At 35.6% G+C, this 22,258-nt stretch overlaps 1 protein-coding gene across 1 annotated transcript; it reads left to right on the forward strand.

Annotated features, from left to right (window-relative positions):
• Positions 1–2,172: 2,172 nt before the first annotated feature.
• LOC123545351 (uncharacterized) lies at positions 2,173–19,934 on the forward strand. Its single transcript, XM_045331676.2, has 3 exons — positions 2,173–2,347; positions 18,051–18,205; positions 19,600–19,934. The coding sequence occupies exons 1-3, from the start codon at positions 2,257–2,259 to the stop codon at positions 19,741–19,743; spliced, it is 390 nt and encodes a 129-aa protein (XP_045187611.2). The 5' UTR covers positions 2,173–2,256; the 3' UTR covers positions 19,744–19,934.
• Positions 19,935–22,258: the final 2,324 nt, after the last annotated feature.

The raw sequence follows: 22,258 nt of genomic DNA on the forward strand, positions 1-22,258 counted from the left end.
ATCCCCAGGTTAAATGTTATATGTTAATTACAGTGGATGTTCCAGTTGAAAACTTGGTCATCTGGGGTTAAAAGTTAAAAGACATTAGTTCAAATCATAGTATAACCTTGTTTATACTTCCATTAAAGGTATCTAATGCACGTTCTTTACTAAATGCATTTCCTTTTAATATTTACTTCAAATGTAGAAATTCCTCGACAAATATATTTAACTTTAATGAATATGTAAATTATGTACGTAGAGCTACATTCATGACATAACAGTGTTTGTCAAAAAGCTTTGGGTTTCTTTAGTGGTAGTACACATTTATACTGTTAGCTAAATGTATATTTAGCCTGTACTGTCTTGGACCTTGCACATTGTGCTGTTGCTACACATAAATATATTTACATCAACTATATGTAGAAATTGACCTTATCAACAAGGAAACGTTGATTCAGTGATCTGCAATGCGATTCGTCACCAAGAACTACATTATATAGACGAGATGGATGTGTCACCACCATGTGAAGGAACCAGATCGTAGAGCTTGCTCCCCTACAGGACGAGACGCCACCACCAACAGCTGACATTTCTGTACAAGGTGGTGTAATGGCATGTACCAGCAGTCAAGCTTGATCTATGACGGCTATGGAATTACACATATGGGAACATATAGTAGAAAACTTTATACATTAAAGCATAATATTAAATGTTTCCAACCTATACAAGTGAAATAGCCTATATAAGTGAAGTGAACACATCCTGTGTGGAAACAGTTCTTGACAGGAGTAAACTCGAGTATGTTGTGAACTCGTGATCTGTAGAGCGTTTCGCTGTAATTTAAAAACAAAAGATTGACCATGCACTTCCCGTTGAATAAAAGCCTCAGATATACAAGTTTTCCACACGGAGTAATCAGAATGTTAAAGTGGGAATCTGAAAATGCCACGGTATTGTTTTCTTATAATCTAATAAATTTGTATTACAGACGAGTCGTTTATGACCTATTAGTCTGTTGCCGATATTTCTCTTAGTTAGAGCTGATATACGAGTGTTAATTCATGAATCTTGCAAGAATTATGGTGGAAATGTTTTAACAATCATCCCTTGTGAATTGAACTCCATTACTGACTTGTTTCTTTTCTTTGCTGTCTTTTCTACATCGGAATCTTGATATCTGAACAGATACTGACAACAGTGCAGGGATTCTATATGTATATTTCTTTCACGATGTATCCTTACCTTTAGAATGGTCTTCAGAAACGTTAACAATGGATTGGAACACCGTTCTTATCTCGTTCCCAGACCTGTAGTTGAGTGAACGGGAACAAAAAAAAGATTTTCTATAATAGCCCTCATTTGTAAATGTCACTATTCTGTCCGCACTGGACTTAGATCTAGAGAACCCAGTCATTCCAAACCACTGTGTTTAACTTCATTGACCGAGTACATGCAGAATATTCTGAACTTTAGGGTTTAGCAGTATACTACCAAACCACAGAAATATTTGGTTAACGAACAACATCTTTACCAACACTCTAAGTATATATGTGTTAGATTTCCAAAGACATTTGTACAATATAGTGATATGTTGCCGTTACATCTAACGGTAGCTGCTGATTTAGTGCCAGCCGTCAGTTTTTTTAGGCCCATACAACTAAATATTTCGGAAGTTACAAGACTAAGGATTGACGACAAAATCTTGTGGAGTTATTGTATTGTACTAGCCCAGAAATGCTTTCTCTTACTGAAAGATATGTAATTATATTGATATGATGAAGGGTGTTTCGGACAAAGACCGACAACAAATTAAAGATATAGCCGCGTATAAGTCATCTTGCCCACCTCAGCCTTTCTCAAGCAGAACAACAAAAAAAAAATGTTACATTTACTCCGTTACACGCTTTGTCACAACCTGCCATAATATTCCTCCAAGAATATTCATACTGCTTTAGTATCTAATAAAATAGTACATCGTTTTTTTTCAACTCTGCGCACTGGCTGCTACTCCGATGTGATTGCCTAATATAGCGTGAATGTGTAAAACCACTGCTGTCTCACCCTCACTTCTCCCTCTAAAATAATCAAGTCATTACGGTACAGTTTACTTAATTAAATTTAAACTTTAAAATTCTTGAAATTTTCTTCAAGCAGCTTAACGACGGGTTTCTGTCTGATGTAGAATTTGGTCTTGCATTCTTATGAGGAAACTATTGTCACCATAGTGATGCATCGATTTCTGCGACTACTTGACGATCCAATGAGAAATGTCCAATGATAACTGACGAAATTATCCGATTGCCTGTCGCGTATAACTTGTGCAGCACTGTTTTTGGGAAATATTCATCTGTCAGACAATATCAAGGTAAGAAATCAAAAATTTTATTTTCATTTATTTATCTGTTCTTTTTTCCCTCTGAAAGAGGGAGACTATTTTGTCAGATAATCTTTATACGCCTACATTTATTACATGATATATTTAATTAAAATTACATTAAACATTGCAACTTAAGATAAATATTTTACTACTTTTTATAAAATTGTTTGCACAATGGGAACAGCGATACATAGAAATGGTCATTTTTCTTTCACCGGAACGGAATGTGAAAAGATGTAATGTCAGTACATTTGTATTTTTAAATTTTACATCTAGTTATAATTGTAACACCTTGGTAGTAGTTGTTCAACTTTTTCAAACTTTGAGCAGGTTTCTCTAAAACTACTAAGTTTAATTCTTTCAGACTTCACATCTGTATTTATCATCATCAGTTGATCTCACAGGACAAGTTACATACTAGTAACTCTAGTTTTCTTAACATGTCGTGACCTGACGGGGCATTTACATAACTCTGAGCTTTCTTTGTCAAAATTATGCCTCATACAATATAGGGTTAAATTTTGCACGTAAGCAGGTTTAACAAAACTGCCAGGCCAATTGCTTTCAAACTTTATACATACTTTTAGCATCAAAAGATTGCCCGCATAACTGTAACTTTATTTTATTTCTTTTTAAAATTTTTTAAATTGTGCTTGAGTTTAAGTTTTGCATGTAAACAGGTTTCTAGAAAACTACCTGGGCAAAAATGCTTCAAACTTCGACCTTTTAAGAGGGCAGGATGTGACAAGTTACACAACTCTTATTTTTATTTGTCAAAATTATTCTCCATTTCAACATAGAAATTGTGTGACAGAGTTGCATGTAAACATGTTTCTTAGGAATTACTTGACCAGATGTTATCGGATTCTCCACACGTCTTTGGCATCGTGGTATTGCCTCACATGACATGTTTAATAACTGCTGCTTACATTTTGGCAAAATATGCACATTTTTTGAACATAGAAAACATTGCTAAAGCTTTTCTGTATGTAAGCTAGTATAAAGTGGAAAATGGCTTCGTATACTTAGCAGTCGAGCGCTTTGTCATTAGACAACTCTTAATTGTTACCATTATCTTCATGACTTTAATGTTTCAAAGACAAAGTGAAATTGTACTGGAAATTATTTTGCACGTGTTTCACCTAAATAATGACCGAATTCAATTTTATTTTCTGACCAATGTAAATAGATTTCCATGCGCAATCAGTTCGGAACAGAATAAATTTAAAATAATTACTTTTTTTTTATTAATTAAGGTTGACCGACGGCGTGGTTCCTTATTTTACATCCAGCTTTCTGACTAAAGACAACATTAGCATATCAGTGCGCGCAGTATTTTGTCTTCTTCCAACATGAATTTCATCAAAAACAAATTACAGAATTATAGGTTATTAGATTTGTACCGAGAAATATGCACGAGTTCTGTAGCGGAAATATTGTGCGACTTTAGGAGCGCAATATCATTCCGCAAAAGAACGAGGGCATATTTCTCGATGCAGATCTAAAAAATCTTTTTATTAAATACACGTACTACACTTATAATTATTATATAAGTGATAGAGCTCTTTTATTTGTTCTTTAGCCTGAGTAAAACTGAAAATATTATCGTCAAGGAACTTTTAAATGCCACGGAATGCATGAAACTGACGTCACGTACCCGATATGAAATTTGAACATCAATATGGAAAAATATTGACGTTTCAGGTTCCACTGTAGGGATAACGCATGTTTTTTCGTGTTATAACATCTGCAGAATCCCGAGTGATTGGTTGGTGCCCAGGATTCTGAAGATGTTATAACACGAAATGAACATGCGTTAACGCTATTCTAACATAAAATGCGTAAAAAATGATAAACGAATAAATTATCCATCAACGTCATTAAATTTCCATGAAACGCGCGGGAATGTTTGCGTTGTTTTTTCACGTTGACGTCATTTCCTTTTGAATAATCCGATTTGGGGCCGTAATGCGTTTACATTTTGCCACGGAACGCGCATATATAAAAAGGTGTTACAACAGCACGTGAGCGCGAGAATCTCTCTGTTAACACACGTTTTCTCTCCTGTTAAAACACCACCGAAAAGTGACGAGAATAGCAATTTTATGTTAAAATGTAATTTAACGGAGTTTATAAATGAGTATGTAATAAAAACACGTATTTTCCCATATTGACGTTCAAATTTCATATCGGGTGCGTGACGTCATTTCTTATGTCAGTTTCGTACATTCCTTCGCGTTTAAAAGGTCTTTATCGACGGTATTTTTTATTTTACTCAGGCTAAAGAACAAATTTATATCATAAATATTATAATTATAAGTGCAGTATGTGTATGTGATAAAAAGAGTTTTAGATTTGCATCGAGAAATATGCACTCGTTCTTTCGCGGAATGACATTGCGCTCCTAAAGTCGCACAATATTTCCGCTGCAGAACTGGAACATATTTCTCGATACAAATCTAATGACCTATAAATATTACTTTATTGTCTGATGTAAGAATAAAATATTGCCCGGGATTTTTTTTACCGAAGAACTTCGAAGTTCTTGCTTTATCATATAAAGTCAACAGTGAAAACGTCATTTTTTTGGCATTCATAAGTACTTATGCAGGCTATTGTTTTTGTATGCTGCACATAATATCTATCGGATCCACCTACACTATCATTATACTTCTTGCGGTATCGTTGTAATATATAAAATAATTCACAGTATTTGTATACATTAATTGCCCACAGAGCCTGACTGAAAATATCAGTAAAAGCTTATCACACCTTGTGTTACACAAAAGAAATTTAATGTTGTATCGATTGCTATTAAGCCAGGGGATGTTATAGAAAATTATTTTAATTCATTTTTCTCTTATAACACTTGCAGGGGCACAGATTCAATTATATATATAGTTATGGAATAACACTGTGATTGCGGTGGGAGTTACTTTCTGAACAACAGCAATTTATTGTTACTCTCTTGCGTATACATTTGCACACGTTTGCCTAAGGTTTTGGTATGGTATTAAGCAATTTTTAGCTCGACTTTTCGAAGAAAAAGTAGAGCTATTGCACTCGGCCCCAGGCGTCGGCGTCGCCGTTGGTTAAAGTTTTTGATAAAGTCAAATATCTCTGTTACTATCAAAGCTATTGACTTGAAACTTAAAATAGTTGTTTACTATCAAAGTCTACACCAGGAGAAACAATCCCCATAACTCTGTTTTGAATTTTGACAGAATTATGCCCCTTTTTAACTTAGAATTTTTGGTTAAAGTTTTTGATAAAGTCAAATATCTTTGTTACTATCAAAGCTATTGACTTGAAACTTAAAATACTTATTTACCATCAAAGTCTACCACCAGGAGAAACTATCCCCATAACTCTGATTTGAATTTTGACAGAATTATGCCCCTTTTTAACTTAGAGTTTTTGTTAAAATTTTTGACAAAGTCAAATATCTCTGTTACTATTAAAGCTTTTTTTTCGCGATAAACGCGATAACAAAAAGCGATGGTGCAATGTATCAAGATCGCACTTTCGCATCGTGTTTTCGCGTTTCCACATCGCATTATCAAGCCATCATAAATCATTTTCTTGCGTCTTCGCATCGTATCAGTTCCACACTTATAGTCTATACGCAAAGGGGCGAGACAACAATAGCCCTAACAGAAGACCGTAAAATTTATTAATTCGAATACTTTTATTAACATTTTCGCCAATTGTAGCAATTAAAATTACATTAAACATTGCAACTTAAGATAAATATTTTACTACTTTTTATAAAATTGTTTGCACAATGGGAACAGCGATACATAGAAATGGTCCTTTTTCTTTCTCCGGAACGGAATGTGAAAAGATGTAATGTCAGTACATTTGTATTTTTAAATTTTACATCTAGTTATAATTGTAACACCTTGGTAGTAGTTGTTCAACTTTTTAAAACTTTGAGCAGGTTTCTCTAAAACTACTAAGTTTAATTCTTTCAGACTTCACATCTATATTTATCATCATCAGTTGATCTCACAGGACAAGTTACATACTAGTAACTCTAGTTTTCTTAACATGTCGTGACCTGACGGGGCATTTACATAACTCTGAGCTTTCTTTGTCAAAATTATGCCTCATACAATATAGGGTTAAATTTTGTACGTAAGCAGGTTTAACAAAACTGCCAGGCCAATTGCTTTCAAACTTTATACATACTTTTAGCATCAAAAGATTGCCCGCATAACTGTAACTTTTATTTTATTTTTTTTTAAATTTTTTAAATTGTGCCTCTTTTTAATTTTGCAGTCTGGGTTTAAGTTTTGCATGTAAACAGGTTTCTAGAAAACTACCTGGGCAAAAATGCTTCAAACTTCGACCTTTTAAGAGGGCAGGATGTGACAAGTTACACAACTCTTATTTTTATTTGTCAAAATTATTCTCCATTTCAACATAGAAATTGTGTGACAGAGTTGCATGTAAACATGTTTCTTAGGAATTACTTGACCAGATGTTATCGGATTCTCCACACGTCTTTGGCATCGTGGTATTGCCTCACATGACATGTTTAATAACTGCTGCTTACATTTTGGCAAAAATACGCACATTTTTTGAACATAGAAAACATTGCTAAAGCTTTTCTGTATGTAAGCTAGTATAAAGTGGAATGGCTTCGTATACTTAGCAGTCGAGCGCTTTGTCATTAGACAACTCTTAATTGTTACCATTATCTTCATGACTTTAATGTTTCAAAGACAAAGTGAAATTGTACTGGAAATTATTTTGCACGTGTTTCACCTAAATAATGACCGAATTCAATTTTATTTTCTGACCAGTGTAAATAGATTTCCATGCGCAATCAGTTCGGAACAGAATAAATTTAAAATAATTACTTTTTTTTTATTAATTAAGGTTGACCGACGGCGTGGTTCCTTATTTTACATCCAGCTTTCTGACTAAAGACAACATTAGCATATCAGTGCGCGCAGTATTTTGTCTTCTTCCAACATGAATTTCATCAAAAACAAATTACAGAATTATAGGTTATTAGATTTGTACCGAGAAATATGCACGAGTTCTGCAGCGGAAATATTGTGCGACTTTAGGAGCGCAATATCATTCCGCAAAAGAACGAGGGCATATTTCTCGATGCAGATCTAAAAAATCTTTTTATTAAATACACGTACTACACTTATAATTATTATATAAGTGATAGAGCTCTTTTATTTGTTCTTTAGCCTGAGTAAAACTGAAAATATTATCGTCAAGGAACTTTTAAATGCCACGGAATGCATGAAACTGACGTCACGTACCCGATATGAAATTTGAACATCAATATGGAAAAATATTGACGTTTCAGGTTCCACTGTAGGGATAACGCATGTTTTTTCGTGTTATAACATCTGCAGAATCCCGAGTGATTGGTTGGTGCCCAGGATTCTGAAGATGTTATAACACGAAATGAACATGCGTTAACGCTATTCTAACATAAAATGCGTAAAAAATGATAAACGAATAAATTATCCATCAACGTCATTAAATTTCCATGAAACGCGCGGGAATGTTTGCGTTGTTTTTTCACGTTGACGTCATTTCCTTTTGAATAATCCGATTTGGGGCCGTAATGCGTTTACATTTTGCCACGGAACGCGCATATATAAAAAGGTGTTACAACAGCACGTGAGCGCGAGAATCTCTCTGTTAACACACGTTTTCTCTCCTGTTAAAACACCACCGAAAAGTGACGAGAACAGCAATTTTATGTTAGAATGTAATTTAACGGAGTTTATAAATGAGTATGTAATAAAAACACGTATTTTCCCATATTGACGTTCAGATTTCATATCGGGTGCGTGACGTCATTTCTTATGTCAGTTTCGTACATTCCTTCGCGTTTAAAAGGTCTTTATCGACGGTATTTTTTATTTTACTCAGGCTAAAGAACAAATTTATATCATAAATATTATAATTATAAGTGCAGTATGTGTATGTGATAAAAAGAGTTTTAGATTTGCATCGAGAAATATGCACTCGTTCTTTCGCGGAATGACATTGCGCTCCTAAAGTCGCACAATATTTCCGCTGCAGAACTGGAACATATTTCTCGATACAAATCTAATGACCTATAAATATTACTTTATTGTCTGATGTAAGAATAAAATATTGCCCGGGATTTTTTTACCGAAGAACTTCGAAGTTCTTGCTTTATCATATAAAGTCAACAGTAAAACGTCATTTTTTTGGCATTCATAAGTACTTATGCAGGCTATTGTTTTTGTATGCTGCACATAATATCTATCGGATCCACCTACACTATCATTATACTTCTTGCGGTATCGTTGTAATATATAAAATAATTCACAGTATTTGTATACATTAATTGCCCACAGAGCCTGACTGAAAATATCAGTAAAAGCTTATCACACCTTGTGTTACACAAAAGAAATTTAACGTTGTATCGATTGCTATTAAGCCAGGGGATGTTATAGAAAATTATCTTACTTCATTTTTCTCTTATAACACTTGCAGGGGCACAGATTCAATTATATATATATATATATATATATATATATATATAGTTATGGAATAACACTGTGATTGCGGTGGGAGTTACTTTCTGAACAACAGCAATTTATTGTTACTCTCTTGCGTATCTATTAGATATCTATTGCGTATCTATACATTTGCACACGTTTGCCTAAGGTTTTGGTATGGTATTAAGCAATTTTTAGCTCGACTTTTCGAAGAAAAGTAGAGCTATTGCACTCGCCCCCGGCGTCGGCGTCGCCGTTGGTTAAAGTTTTTGATAAAGTCAAATATCTCTGTTACTATCAAAGCTATTGACTTGAAACTTAAAATAGTTGTTTACTATCAAAGTCTACACCAGGAGAAACAATCCCCATAACTCTGTTTTGAATTTTGACAGAATTATGCCCCTTTTTAACTTAGAATTTTTGGTTAAAGTTTTTGATAAAGTCAAATATCTTTGTTACTATCAAAGCTATTGACTTGAAACTTAAAATACTTATTTACCATCAAAGTCTACCACCAGGAGAAACTATCCCCATAACTCTGATTTGAATTTTGACAGAATTATGCCCCTTTTTAACTTAGAGTTTTTGTTAAAATTTTTGACAAAGTCAAATATCTCTGTTACTATTAAAGCTTTTTTTTCGCGATAAACGCGATAACAAAAAGCGATGGTGCAATGTATCAAGATCGCACTTTCGCATCGTGTTTTCGCGTTTCCACATCGCATTATCAAGCCATCATAAATCATTTTCTTGCGTCTTCGCATCGTATCAGTTCCACACTTATAGTCTATACGCAAAGGGGCGGGACAACAATGGCCCTAACAGAAGACCGTAAAATTTATTAATTCGAATACTTTTATTAACATTTTCGCCAATTGTAGCAGTATGGGTGTTCAGTTGCCGTCTAATGATCATGCACATAAATGATATCTTTTCGACAGAAAAAAGTAAGGAAATTAGTGACCTCGCCCCACAAGTTTGTCGAACATATTACCCGCAATATCAGTAAATAGTTTGGCCGAAGTTATTACCCGATATATTGTTAAACAGACTGGGTGTACTTATTACCCGCTGTATCGATAAACAGAGTGGTTGGACATCGTACACACTATATCGGAAAACGGGCTAGTCGAACTTATTAACCGCTATATCGGTAAACAGATTGATCGAACATCGGTAAACAGATTGGTCGAACTTATTACCCGCTATATCGGTAAACAGATTGGTCGAACTTATTACCCGCTATATCAGTAGTACAGTAGATTGTTCTCATATTAAAATGACATTGATTTCGGATCAGAAGGAAAGGTTTAAAAGTGAGTACTTTGCGACATACAACCGTGTATTTAGTATATCGATAAAAAAAGACACATAGGCGGCACTGTAGTTATAAAGCTCTAATATAAAGAAAAGACAACAAAAATAATTCCCAACTTTGATCTATTTGAAAGACGGTCTAGAATATCACTTGTTTCATATTTTCACGGCGGACGCTGCGTGTTATTGTCATTCGAGATGGTGTCTAATGTATTTCGTACCCGTTTGGAATTTTCCCCATTTATATGAACCATTTATAGAGATATAAAAAGTTTTATATTCTGGTTGAAATATATTCATGACATAGGTACGAAAGTAACTATAAGTGAGACTGACTTAATCTCGTTTGAGACTCTGCGGGTGACACCGTCTGTTATCCCCGAGTAAGACTGAGTTAAAATAAAAATACAACGACTCGCCGTGAACTATAGACTCTGGCTAATCCCCTGAATGTTCCGTGTATAGTAATGGTAATTAAAATGAATTAGTGGCCCCGCTATGCTTCCATGAAAAAAGACCGCAACACTTAGAGAAAATGACATTATGCAGTTTGCGTGTGGACGGAAGTCCTGTTGTGGCACAAATTGGCTTATTAAAACATTTTATATGTAGGTTAATGTAAAAAACAGCAGTTTCCCCTCTTCAGCTTTAAACCGATAGTAAATACAAATTGTAGGAAATTTCACCCGCAAGAATCTTAGAAGTAGGAGGCACTAGTTTATCGAAAAAAAAATGTTTTTATCATATTTAGCAGACAATGTCGTACTCTGCGATGACAAGTCAAATTTTCTTATATGCATTTCCATTTCTTGAACTGTTCTCTTATTACGTTGCCCACATTTTGATTTTTTTTTCAACTAGTTTGTTTAATTTATTATGTGGACTGTGCTTCAGGAAATATCTTTTAGCATCTTTTTCTGCATGAGATCATATGTGTGATTTACAGTCCATCTGCCTATCTGCCTTACATCATATACACAGGTAATCTGCATGAGATCATCCCAGCCAGCATGACTATATCGGCCAGATATAGGTATAATGTCGGAATGTCGGCAAAATGTGCCGATGTAGGGCCGACGTCGGGCCGTTGTGAGTGAGTGAGTTAGGTTTTATGGCGAATCGACACAAAATGATCATATATCGCCGAGATCGGACCGTTGAACTGCCGCAAAATATTGAAATCGGTAGATCTACACCAATCCGTGTAACTATTTCGTAAGTCGGATTGACATCGTGCCGATATTGGATTCTCTAATATAGCTATATTTTTCAAAATATTATTGATAAACGTGAAAAAGTAATCTAATTGTTTATGTGTGCTAATTTATTAAGCAAATATGATGTATGCCAGAATCAATCAAACTAGGTTCCAAACAAAATTTGTAGACGGTATTTATCAAAATTTTATTGTAATAAAGGGAGGTTATAATTAAGATGCATTTTTATTTTATGTAGAATGCCGTCGTAGAAATATTTATATTTATAAAAAAATGAAAATATAAATATGTTTAAAATTCTGATTGAACAATCTTGGTAGTGTTAAGAATATAAGAAAACTTACGTAACTGTATAAAACATGTAGTATATAGTTGTGAAAAATGTTATATCAATAAAATCAAATAACCATCATACACATGATGCGAGACACATCTGTTCTCAAGTAAATTACTCTGAGAATTTATAAAGTGTATAACTGAAGAAAACTTTGACGAAGCACTGCGTGTCACACTATTTCGCGACAACGATATGATCTGCCAATATCGGGCGGATATCATTTTGATGTTGGCCAAATATCGTTTGCCATTGTCGGACCGATGTCATTTTGATGTTGGCCCAATATCGTCTGCCGACGTCGGGCCGACATCATTCCTATCTGCAGCCGATATCGGGCCGTTATAGACAACGACGTCGGTTTGATATCGGGCCGATATAGAATGCTGGCTGGGATATGAGTTATTAACACTCCATCTGCCTAACTGCTTTAGATCATATGTGTTACACATTGGTGATCTGTTTGAGATCATGTGTTTTTTACACGAAACCCGTCATAGGTCATACGATTTAGATACACGTCATCTGTCTGAGATCATATGTGTAATATACAAGTCATCTACCTGAGACCATATATGAGTTTTATACACGTCAACTGTCTGAGATCATATATTTTATATACACATCATCTGTCTGAGATTATATGAGTTTAATATACGTCATCTGTCTGAGATCATATATGTTTTATGGAAGTCATTTTATATGTCCTCTATCTGCATGAAATCATATGTGATAAATACACGTCAACTGTCTGAGATCATATATGTTCTACATGTATAACATCCATCTACCTGAGATCATATATGTTATATGTTATACTCCAACAGTAAGAAGCTCATTGATCTCTACCGAAACATCACAGCGGCTAATCAATGTGGAACATGTTTCACAGTAACAAGTTGGCTTCATGACGATTTGAAAAAGAACGTAGTGTTACCACCTTTGGTTATTACCATTATTCTACAATATTAATATATGGAATAATTGCATGACTTTATATCGATTTAACATGTAACTGTTAAGTAATTATTGCTAATCACATCAAACGCTAGATTTGAATGAAATCAGTTCGACGAAAACGCTTACCTGGGCTTTCTACAGAAGCGCAGACGACATGTGCGGATTATTGATAGTTTCTAACACGAAAAACGAAAGCAAAAAGAAAAAAATAACAACAAAAAAACACACACACAAAAAAAGAAACAAACAACCCCCCCCCCCCCCCCCCAAAAAAAAAAACCAAAACAAAACAACAACAACAACAAACAAACAAACAAATAAGAAATACCACCAGGTTGTCATTAGATGTTAAGAAAAAATAAAAGAGAAAACTTATCTCGTCACTATAAGATATTTAAAAAGAAAGAAAACCAAGCAAAAGTCACAAGATACGGAAAAATAACAACATTAAACACCCAAAAAAAAAAAGTAATTTCGTGGTTGAGAGAAGACCTTTCTGATTATTTTTCATGTCTCGGGTGCCCAAGATAGTTTTTTTTTATATTTCATACCTCTTTACTACGAGATGATACGAAAACACCTCTGTAATGTCTGTGGCAACGTTAAATGTCGCAACGCCGCTAAATGTCGCAACCACCGTTATATGTCGCAAGGTTGACGTTAAATGTCGCAACCACCACTAAATGTCGCAAAATCGTCTGCCGCTAAAAGTCGCACCTTTAACGTTAAATGTCGCAACGCCGCTAAATGTCGCAACCACCGTTATATGTCGCAAGGTTGACGTTAAATGTCGCAACCACCACTAAATGTCGCAAAATCGTCTGCCGCTAAAAGTCGCACCTTTAACGTTAAATGTCGCAAAAATTTGCCTACCGTTATATGTCGCAACACCAACGCTAAATGTCGCACTATGACACTATGACTATCAACTCCTTGTGTATATTTACTTTTTTTGAGGGAAGAAAAATTAACAGGGTTATGTAATACAAATAATTATCTTAATGATAACTGTTGTTACGTATAGCAACAAGCGGGCCTTGTTGGCCCTAGATCGCTCACCTGAGTTCCACCTTGTTTGAACAGTCACGCAAGAAAAATATTTATTATTTTGTAATAGGACCAGTGTTTTAGGACAGAAATATTCTGAGGTTTCTTCTAACTAAATACGATTTGGTAATGATACTGTTTGTTTGTGGGGGTTGGGTATGGGTGGGGAACGGGGTGAATAACGACACAGAAATCTAAGACACAAACAAGACAATTAATAGAAAATATAAATATTTACATTTCTGAAGGGGGTGGGGGAGAGAGAGAGAGGGGTTATTGTGGGGTAGGCGGAAAAGTAGGATAATTAGGGGAATGAGACTAAACCAAACAATTTTAAGAGACTAAAAGTAAAATAATATCAAAATTCCCGCTTTACCTAAAAATATGTACAAAGGGCCACATAGGATCTTTCTCCGCCATTGAAGCTTGATAGTTACCTTATGATTTGAAATGTAAACCCCCAAACAAAGAAATAAAATCCATGGCTGATTAATAGAAAATATTCGTTTTCTACAGGTGGTACAAAACACAGTTACAGTCTTCGTGTCGCGTAGTTAAACATCCTGTTGTGTAACAGGCCCGGATCGCGGCCCGAGCCGATCCCCCACCCCCAACCCCATCCTTGTTGGCTTAGTAGTGACTTATACTCATCTAAGTTGCACCCGACTACTTTGGAAAAAATATTTTCTCAAAAGGTAGACCCAAACCGCCCCAGAGGCGAACATTTTATACTTATATTTCAAAATTCCCCAGGGGGAAGAACCCTTGACCCCTTAAAATGAGGGGAGTACCCCTCCAGTACCTTAAAATTAAGACAAAAAATGCACCAGAGGCAACCATTTTATACCTGTTTTTCAAACGTTCCCGGGGAGAGCCACTGAGCCCTCGAAAATGGCAGGGATAACCCCTCCCATTCACCGAAATTTTGAATAAAAAATGCAATAAAAGTCCAGCATTCCATACCTGTATTTCAAAATTGTGAATGGGAAAAGACCCTAACCACCTACAATAAGGGGAGTGCCCCTCTAGTACGTACCTCAAAAAAATAGACAAAAATGCACCACAGGCCAGCATTTCATACCTGTACTTAAAAAAACCTTTCCCACAAATACGAATAGAGGAACCCCGTACCTACCGCACGTCGCCGATGACGCTTTTGTTTTAAACTGGTCCCCCACCCCCCTCCACCCCCACCCCCTCCTCCATCAACAATTTCTGGCCCCCGGGCTGTTGTGTAACGAAATTAAGGTCGACTAAAAACATGCGATACAACGCGCGACAATACGGAGCGCGAGCTTAATACCTCATGAGCTAAACAGGATATTACATAGAATTACATAGTTCAGACCTGAAATAAATTTGGTACTGTGGCGAGTACTACGTTAGTGCTCAAACCTTTAGATATAGAATATATAACGTATGTATGGTGCGGGACCACTGAAAAGCAAGCGTGCAGATTAGAGTAAAAGGTCATTTCAGCCCTTCCAAATCAACACATTGCATACTGATGCATGCAAGCATGCATTACCTCTTATCTTATCTCTAAGTTGTAAAGACTGTTTAACTCTTATTTTGCTGTGCGACATTTAGCGTTGGAGTTGCGACATATAACGATGGGCAAATTTTTGCGACATTTAACGTTAAAGGTGCGACATTTAGCGGCAGGCGATTTTGCGACATTTAGCGGTGGTTGCGACATTTAACGTCAACCTTGCGACATATAACGGTGGTTGCGACATTTAGCGGCGTTGCGACATTTAACGTTGCCACAATGTCTCTTTGTACTCTCGTACTTTTCGGACAAAGACCATATCCTGATAAATACCACGTACATTACCTCAGGATGAAGACCCCTGTTTCTTGTAATATCACGCTGTCTTTCATAAAAACATTAATTATTCATAGATTTAGTAATGAATTATTGAACTATAATACATGAGTTTATATACAGGGTAATGGTCTCATTTATCTTGTTTTGAATCTGTCAAATGGACTATCATTGTTGATCGAAGGGAATAAAGTTCAAATACTGGTGCATTTGTTCATAAAATGCGCTTCTTTACACAAACTTCAGAAATGCAGCGCAACATTTTTTCATCTGAACTATGATCGAGTTAATTGGCTAACCATGGTATCGCAAGGCCATGGTTAGCCGGTTTACCATGGCCTTGACAAAATAGAACATGGAACCTAGCACGGCTGGGTTACCATGGCATTAACAAAACAGAGCATGGAACCATAGTCAGTCGGTGATAAAACAGAACATGGCACCATGGGCAACCGGGTTACAATAACATTGACAAAACAGAACATGGAACCAAGCACGGCTGGGTTACCATGACAGTAACAAAACAGAGCATGGAACCATAGTCAGTCGATTTTACAATGGCATTGATAAAACAAAACATGGCGCCATGGGCAACCAGGTTACCATGGCATTGACAAAACAGGGCATAGCGCTATGGTTTCCTGCAAATCATACTCGAAAAAGGTGTACAGGTTACACGGCAAACATTATTCTGATTGAATATATACGTTTGAAGGAAATGTTTTGCACCTTGCTTATTTCACTCACGTTTACTTTAAGCCATGAAAATCCGATCAAAATATTTATTTTCGTCAAAGTCTCGTAGAAAGTCGGCTTTCATGGTAATCTCGCATATAATCTTTGTCTCCTGTTATAAGCTGTAATTCTAAGTCGCGTCTTCCATTATTGTAATTTATTGACCAGTGATGAGATCGTTCGTTAGGCCTACTAGATAAAATTATTACAAAATAAGAAGATTAACATTACTGATCTGTTTTATTAATTTTCTTACCCGTTAATTTTATTGTTTAATAAGTATACACGAGTATGTTATATATTAGCTATCCATCGAGGATGAGTTCAGTGTTCCTTCGCGTGTCGTAGAACGGTGATGGAAATCTAATCTGTTATAGATATAACATACTTTTTTCCTTACCGTGCTTTGTTTAATGGAACTTATTTTTTTTCCATATTGAAGAGTTTAGTTAACTAAAGTTATTCAGTATTTAAATCGTCAGTGTTCTAAATGAATAAATTTGAAACTTCAATCGTTGCCTGTTTGTCTGTCATTCAGTTTCTTTGTCCGTCCGCATTTAGTTTGTTCGCACTTCTAAAAAAACTCTGGCCGGATTTCAGTGAAACTTTGCAGGATCGATTGATACGAACCTTGTTGCTCGTGTATTGTCGGAATATTTTTTGCGGAATATTGGCCCCATGAAGGTCATTTTGAATTACACTTAATTAACCATAAACTCCAAAACTTCACAGAAATGATCAGCAGCAAGTCTAGTTTTGCATATATTTCGGGCTTTACTTTTAAACAGTTTTACTGAGTTATGGTCCTTTGATTATAACATATAAATCCTATGTAGAGATACATATCTGCGTTCTGTCCAGATTTCAGTGAAACTTTACAGGAGCTATTGGTATTACGCCCGTTTGTGTATATCGTTAGCGCGTCTCGCTCGGTTTATTTCTTCTTTTTGCAGAGTAATGGACACTAAGATTTTCTTTTTTGAATCAAATCTAACCGGACTAATATTATACTATTTGTGGGATTTGAATGAAACTTTTCAGGAATGATCAATAAAAAGCTTTTTAAGGCACATATTACAGGTTTTATGGTTAAATATATTTTCATCAAGTTAAGGGCCTTTGATTATAAAACACATTTTAGACAGAGAATTTTGTCTACGTTTCAGTTCAAAATCTTCTGTCCAGATTTCAATGAAACTTCTAAGGACTGGTTGTTGTAAAGTCATACTGTGCCTATCGTTGGTACGTCCAGCTTATTTTTATGGAGTTATGGTCCCTTTAATGTTATTTTTGAATAAAGCTTGTACGGACTTCTCCTCTTTTGGGGTTTTGAATACAGCTTGAAAGGAATTATTAGTAGCATTTGCACATATATTACGGATTTTACGGTTGAGTAATTTTTACTGAGTTATTGCCTTTTGATTCTACGAAGTCCCATTCATAATTTCAATATAACTATGACTCTCTCAATAACTTAACATTCACTTCCACGTTGCGTTGCCTAAAGTCCTTCCTTATCAAGATGAAATGCAATAATATGCGCCCGTTATTTCGCGGATTAATTGCAACAGCAGTGCTCGTGCATATTTCTCAATACAGATTCAGCCTTTAAAGCTGTTGCAGAAATGCACATTTTATAGGCGTCCTATATCTTTTTAAATATGTGCATTGCCTTGCTACACCGCCAAGTATTTAAAGAAAAATATATACCACCATTATATTTACAAATGCTTGTTTTCTATTTTAGTGCAAAAAATGAACTCCATTGTTGTATCCATCTGCGCATGCGTGTTGACCTGTTGTGTGGTGACGTCATCACCGGTGTATCCCAGCGTTCCACTGAAACATTTCTCGCCAACTGATGCCTGTCTCTTCATTTGCAACATATGCTTTGATGATATGGTATGACATTTTTTTTGTTATCACAATTTGAGCAAACAAAACTTTTTCTTCCTCCCTCTGCCCCATTAGACAGACTTAGGACTAAGTTTGGTCTTACAAATTACTGTACCACATTGCGTTTACATTGTAAATGTTGACGCAAATACGCACGTAATTGAAGTACGTACAGGCAGTAATTTATTTGTATTTGGCATAGTAATTAATGAGGGCATTGATTTCAATATCAACTTATCCCAAAGCTTAGTTAGTTCAATAAAACTAATGATGTAGCTCAGAAATTCATTGAATTATGCATGGTGAGCAATTGGCAGAAACTGACGGTATAAAGGAATGTTTGCAATATCGGATTTAACATGTAAATCCATTCAACATTTGCTATAACAAGGAAGATTCTGCGCTGGAAACTATTACATTCTTGATTGTTTTTAAGTCAGGATGGTCAAAGATGGTGAGAGCGTCAAAACTATTTATCTGAGGAGGTATTGGGGGTGGGGGGGGGGGGGGGGGGGGGGGGGGGAACATGTGGCAAACATGACTGCACCATGATGTGCAGTGCGCAGAACTGACGCCTTGACGCATGATGATAACGATTATGGCTTCAGTCAGTACTTGTTCTATTCTGTTCCTTATGAATTCCTCCTCATCTTTCATGTATGTATGTTTTAATAACTTACGGAGGACAAGTTAAATAGTATTTTAGGGAGAACATCGATGAAAACTGCTTTGTTTAAAAGCATGATATTTTAATCGTGCCAATTACAAAAAAATAAGCTTTAAAGCCAGTAAGATTATTCAGTATTTTATTGAACTTATTTGCATTTAATGATTATTTATTAATTCCCCGCCACGAGTGGTGGGGGCTATAGGAATGGTCTCCGTCCGTCCGTCCGCCCGTCCTTCCGTCCGTCTGTACCATTATGTGTCCGCTCTGTATCTCCTTAACCCCTAATAGGGTTTTCATGAAACTTGGGTCAAATGATCACCTCATCAAGACAATGTGTAGAACCTCATCAAGACAATGTGTAGAACTTGAGTCAGCCATGTCGGCTCAAGGTCAAGGTCACAGCTCAAGGTCAAATGTTTGAGCCTTCCACTTTGTGTCCGCTCTGTATCTTCTAAACCCCTTGAAGGATTTTCATGAAACTTGGGTCAAATAATCACCTCATCAAGACAATGTGCAGAACTCATAAGTCAGGTTCAAATTCATTGATGTCGTCATACATGGACTATAAAATATACTTAACAACCCAATACCATCAATCCTTTCACTCTCCATAACAGCGGCGGGGGATATAGCTGTCTTTTAAACTATCTTGTGTTGTTTTTATTATGCTTTCTCATCTGCGGTAACTTTGTAAATTGTATATCTGACTTATATTGTGTATTTATTTTAGGGGCCAGAGATGATGGAATGTGCAAATAACCTATGCTTGGTCAAAGAACAATTCGAAACGAATCTTGGCCTCATTAAGCTCGGGCGCACGTGCAAGAACTTCAGTAAACTCGAAGATTTCGTGTTTGGCAATGAAACGGACTAATCTGTGACTTTGTTATATCACGCGCGAGAAGAAAATGTAAAAGAACTCAAAACAAAGGTTCCGTGGTACTATTAAACTTATAGTTCTATCTAATGTGGAAAAAGCTATCGTTTCCAAAAGAATTTAATTTAAGTATAAACATATTACATTTAATTACAAAGTGAAAAACTGTTTTTGAAATAAAACAACATGAAAAACTGTGTTTATCCTTTTCTATTTAAAATGGCTACATTACGATCTTTTCATGTGCACATTGGCACATCAAAGCTAGAGTCTATTGCACGTGCTGTTTTGCAAGACGTTTGGTCTGTGATACGTGCATTATGACACAAGCCGCCCGCCGTTCCAACAACCCTTATCATTGCATGTAAAAGTTCACTTGGACATATATTTTTCTCAAATAATAAGTCTGTAATTGAAAGGAAAGAGAAATTTTAAAACAAGCAATGGAACGCGGTTAAATATTTTTATTTAGTAATTACAACTTAAAGACAGCCTTTATATTTTATATGTAAGAATGCTATTCATTAAGATTTCATTCGTAATCTAGTTTTAAATTAGATGATTTAGATCATAGGCTACAACACATCTAACAACGGCTGTTAAATTTAAATATGTGCAGTGCACGTGCTCCGCGTGAAACTCGGGATAACTGATACAACTCACATCGCCAATCTGAGAAATATGAAATTTGGTGATAATAAAAGAGATTAGTGCAACCGTTTTCAGACATTTGAAATTTGTAACTTTTAACAGAACTCTATAATTTACACATCCATTCGTCGTGATATGGTGGGCAAACCATAGCAATTTTCAGACATTTTCGCTTCTTTATGTCAAAAATCGCACTTGAAGGCAATTTACACAACTTCATTCATAACATGAACAGACCTTGCCGTAATTTTTCTTTGCAAACGACAGGGATGCAGCATTTAGAAAGTTCTAAAGCCACTGTTTATTTCAATATCGACATTTTAAACACATCAGTATTACATTATAAGCACTGGTCTTAACTTTATGCTGGTTATAAACGTGCAAAGATAATTAGCACACAAATTCAATTAAATATTTTAGATCTAAAATGAACTTAGAGTTTCCTTTAGGTTCGGTACTGCCAATATGCTTTGACAATAATCCTGATCACTATAAAGTGTTGAAAGCTTGTCCTAGATCAATAAAAGCACAGGATATTTTTTTTTTCACAAATTTTATCAAAATTTATCGACATATTCAGAACAAACATATTAACTGTAGTGGAGAATCTTTTGCAAAAATCATATTTAGCCAATACCCTATGAATTTGCATCTTTCAATTTGGACAGTACCATTAACTGTCTAAAGGGGTGCTTTATTACCAAAAAGATACTGACTGAATGGCGATCAGTGCAGATCTTGATTAGACTGCACGGCTGTTCAGGCTGATCATGATCTACACAGGTCACAAAGGCAGAATTCATCGTGTCCAGCAAGATGAGGGTTAGTAACAAAATTCTGCCCACCCAAGTATCGTTACGCACATGACATAAACCACTATACATCAACATGCTTCTCTATTTAGGAATGTGTAACAGTCCTGCACCCGGATGTGGGGAGTGTGTGTTGATTACGGAATGCATTCTAGTACCGCTGTTAGGCGTGTAGAGGCAAAGTCAGAAATTTCAAAATCGCTGAAGTGTGTTTCTGTATTGACCTAAAAACGACCCTTAACTATTGGGAACACGATTCTTAGTTACCGTGCTTCGATCTTCTGAAAACACAATCATTACCGGTCTACGATCTCCTGAAAACATAATCCTTACCGGGATATGATCACCTAATAATGCAAGCCTTGTTTCTGGTCACAAGTAGAAAATCAAATAAAACGTTTTGACATGACGGTGTGATCCTGAATATTGCGTTTGCGAAAAGACACAATCAAAACCAAACCTATAGCACAAGGTATATATATATAGGGTTAATTATAAAAAAAGAGAAAATTGTAAACAATATATCAATGGTTCATTGAAAATCTTTCACGAATTTACCAAAATTACAAAAATAGTTTAATTCTGTAGTCAGTGCTGTTTTTGGATAACCTACACAATTGTTTATGTTAAAGTGTATTTTGAACATGCCTGTTTTAAAGTGCAACTACTCACGTGGGCATTGAATCACGCGGACCATTTCATGATCACATCACAGCCTAATACAAAAAATCCTCTGGATTCACAATTTTTATAAAATAACAACAAGATACATTTAAAATGATCCTTTTACAGTCTACCGTATGTACGGCGGGTTCATTGGCGAAAACGATATTGGTACAAGAAACGCTTTTCTAAAAACTAGCAGTACACTTTACCCATTCTGTTTAGACAAAACGTTCTTTCATTCAAACATACTAACTATAGTTAGCCAGCTAGAGTGGAATTTCACTATAATTCTATTTCTGCGACTGCACATGGTCCGTATTGATGACTGCATAAAAATATTGTTGATCTGATATAGCAGAACCTACAAAAGGTTGACATGTTAC

The sequence above is a fragment of the Mercenaria mercenaria genome, chromosome 1 (assembly GCF_021730395.1).
Source record: "Mercenaria mercenaria strain notata chromosome 1, MADL_Memer_1, whole genome shotgun sequence".
Taxonomy (NCBI): Eukaryota; Metazoa; Mollusca; class Bivalvia; order Venerida; family Veneridae; genus Mercenaria; species Mercenaria mercenaria.

Bases quoted from the DNA above. Each gene is read 5' to 3' on its own strand.
- LOC123545351 (XM_045331676.2), top strand. From the start codon at position 2,257: ATGATAACTGACGAAATTATCCGATTGCCTGTCGCGTATAACTTGTGC. The intron at 2,348-18,050 runs GTAAGAAATCAA...TTTCTATTTTAG, and splicing joins ATCTGTCAGACAATATCAAG to TGCAAAAAATGAACTCCATT. The intron at 18,206-19,599 runs GTATGACATTTT...TATTTATTTTAG, and splicing joins ACATATGCTTTGATGATATG to GGGCCAGAGATGATGGAATG.